The sequence below is a fragment of the Echinops telfairi genome, unplaced genomic scaffold (assembly GCF_000313985.2).
Source record: "Echinops telfairi isolate 266 unplaced genomic scaffold, ASM31398v2 ScPeMD7_3533;HRSCAF=4204_0, whole genome shotgun sequence".
NCBI lineage: Eukaryota > Metazoa > Chordata > Mammalia > Afrosoricida > Tenrecidae > Echinops > Echinops telfairi.
The window spans coordinates 31,926,760-31,929,787 of record NW_022107431.1 but is presented as its reverse complement, the minus strand read 5'-3'; the positions used below and the strand labels follow the sequence as shown (position 1 = coordinate 31,929,787).

Genomic DNA, 3,028 nt, shown 5'->3' with positions numbered 1-3,028 from the left:
CACTGTGAGTCGACCTTGAGTCAGTGCCACGCAACAAAAACCTTGACCCGAAGAGAGGGCCACGAGCTTCCTGCGGGTGGGCTGGAACCACCAACCTTTCAATTGGTAGCTAACTGCTTAACCACTGCACCACCAGGACTCCTTTTGTGAGGGCTCTAGGGATGCAGAACATTTTGTCAGATCCCCCGTAACCCAGTGAGGGCGGTCCACTTGCGAGCACTGTTCTCCACGGGTCATGTGCCTGAGAACCGTCTGATCTTCCCCACAGCCAACCATGAAGTGCTCAAACAAAAGACCAGGAGAAGTGACTCAGAGAGATCCCTGGAACAAGACGGCTTTTCCCCTGAGTGCTTTCTGGAAGAACTGGCTCGTCTCTAGACGTCTTCCTGCTCTCTGTGTTCCAAATATGTCTGCAGTCGGATCAGTTGTGGACACTTGTGTGGTGTACACATGGATATATGAACCTAGGGAGTGGTGTGGGTGGAAAGTGGTTCCATTTTTAGCAGCTCCTTCCTTGACATGGCTTGGGCAAGGCCCTGCATGCCTGTTTCCCAGTCTGCTGCAGCCCACAGAAAAGCTGCCACACTCAGTCCGTCTCCAAGGAGACAGATGCAAGGCAGTTTCCTTGGCGATGCGTTGCTTCGTCAGCAGGTGAGATGACTTGGAGGTGTGCGGTTTGCAGATGCTCAGAGGGACCTCGGTGGCTCATAGCTTCCTGATGACTTTGGGAAGTGTGAGTCTGCCTTGTCCGTACTTATTTTCCTTCTGTGCTGCTATGCTGACAGAGTGAGAAAGAACTCTGTTACCTGAGGCATGCGGTAGTGACATTTCTCACTCATGGTGCAAGTGATTGGTCCGAGAGGGCTGAGACTAGTAGCGTAACCTGGAGGGTCCCCATAAATGAGAGAACCCATCAGTGAGGTGGATTGACATAGAACCACAGTAGGAATGGGCAGTCTCTTTTTGTTGTGTATAAGGTCGCCATGAGGAGTGGCCAAGTCCACAGCAACTGACAGCCACTTCGCCAAGGCAGGCCGGAAATACTCTTCCACGACTAACATTTTAGAAGGTGGCGTAGGCTGCATCTTATGGCCCTTGGATTTTATCCCTTCTAATCAGTCTGTTTGCAGCAGCCCAAGGATCTTTCCAGAACCTGAATCTGGCCCTGTCCTCTATCTTCTCCTTGACGAGCAGAGTCCACCCGGCCTTGCCTGGCCCACTAGACTCCTCTGATCTGACCTCCGCCCACTTCTCCATCCCCATCTCTTGTGTGTGGCACTCTTATTCTCCTCAACGTAATCTCCCTATTTGGTCCCACATCCATTACACATACCTTACCTTTTCCCCAACTCCTTCCCACAACTGACTCAGACATGAGTCCGATCTTTACTAAGATACCACTTCCTTTGGAAGTCCTTTCTGGATCTTTCCAAGGTGGTGGAGGAACCCCTCTTAAATTCTCTCAAAGAATCTTGTGTTAAATTATTCATTTATAGCACGTCCCACGTGGTGTTTGATCACTTGTTTACTTACCCACCTAGTCCCACAGGAATGTGCTGTTTCGGATCAGGAACTAGTTCCTGCTCAAAAGTAGAGGGAAGCCTGTAGGGGCGGGGGCCTAGAAACAAAAAAGCCTTTCCTGTCCCGAGAATGGCAGTCTTTCTTCCTTTCATACTCTTCTTCCAAACACCACCTTCCCCCTGTCAAATTATAGGAATGATTGTGGAGACTCAGCCCTGTTTATCCATTTCTTCTTCCACCCTTCAATGGTGTGCTACAGCGAGTCTAAATAAATGGAATGACTTTCAAAATAATACTGTTCATCATTGAACAGTTATTTGTGGAGCAAGCAATATCATTGGGTTCCCTGGGTCAGCTAGCTCTTTCTACAAAGGGACACACATGCATACGATATCTCTGTTTCAGATGTGTCTTTGTTTTTGATTGTTGTACAACCCTTAGCTATGGGCAGGATTGTCCCTTCAGCCTAGAGTTCCCAGCCCTCTGTAGAGAGAACTGCCAGGTTTAAAGAGAGCATCGGAGTATTTCTGTCCTGGGTTTTGCAACTGGACCATCTCTCTCAATTTGACAGTGGTATGGCTCTGTGGGAAGATCTGATCTTAGCTTTGCTGTTCTCACTTCCCGTCTCTTTAAACTTCTCATCTGTCATCGGTCTCACGTTTTCCTCCCATTCCTTGTGCCTGGGGGCTAATGGAACCATTAAGCACACTAGCTTTGCTCCTGGCATTTATGGAAAAACTAGAACTTAAGTTCAGATAAAAAAGGTACAGCCAGAATTGTTCCCCTAAAATTAAAGTGGAAGCCTCTCCTTTTTCTAAATATTCCATTCCGACTGAATTCTTGAGTGAATTCGCTTGTGAGTGTTCATTGTGTATTTGTAGTCAAAATGTCCAGGGTATTTGAATTCTTCTTTATCCTCCTCTATCACTTTTGCCACCTACCTGGACTTTAATATTTTCTGGTGATTGGACAGAGGCCTTAAGCTGGGTATAAAGATTAAAGTTTCCTTAATTATCTCTATTGTAGAATCTTACACTAATCATTTTGAGGGAAAATAACTTGTCCATTGAAAAGCCATCACACTTCAAAAATGAACTATGAGAAAAATAAGTAAACAGACAATAAGATGCACAGTGTAGAAACATATTGTCTCATTAACAGGTAGAAAGCTAGATGCTTTCTTAGCGCAGGGTAAGGCAAGGGAAAGTATTAGAAATGAGTATTTCTGGAATAAGCCAGTGTTTTGGAAGTAATTATAGACTGAAGTCAATAATATGTATCAATTCTGCGTCATTATTGGTAGCAAATGTATCATACGATGCAGAGTGTGTGTGTGTGTGTGTGTGTGTGTGTTTGTATGAGAGAGAGAGAGAGACCTAGCTCTTTATCCTTTGAAATGAACCATCAGAAACCCCATGGAGCATGGTTCTGCACTGACACACCTGAGTCAGAATGGACTGCATGGAAATTGGTTTAGCTTGGGGAGCAGAGGAGAATCTGATGGGGG

At 46.0% G+C, this 3,028-nt stretch overlaps 1 protein-coding gene across 1 annotated transcript in view; it reads left to right on the top strand.

Annotated features, from left to right (window-relative positions):
• The first annotated feature begins 631 nt into the window (after positions 1-631).
• ARFGEF3 (ARFGEF family member 3) overlaps positions 632-3,028 on the top strand; it is a 68,937-nt gene continuing 66,540 nt past the window's right edge. The window contains exon 1 of the mRNA XM_045294592.1: positions 632-651. Coding sequence (XP_045150527.1) covers positions 632-651 — 20 coding nt within the window. The remainder of the gene's footprint in view (positions 652-3,028) is intronic.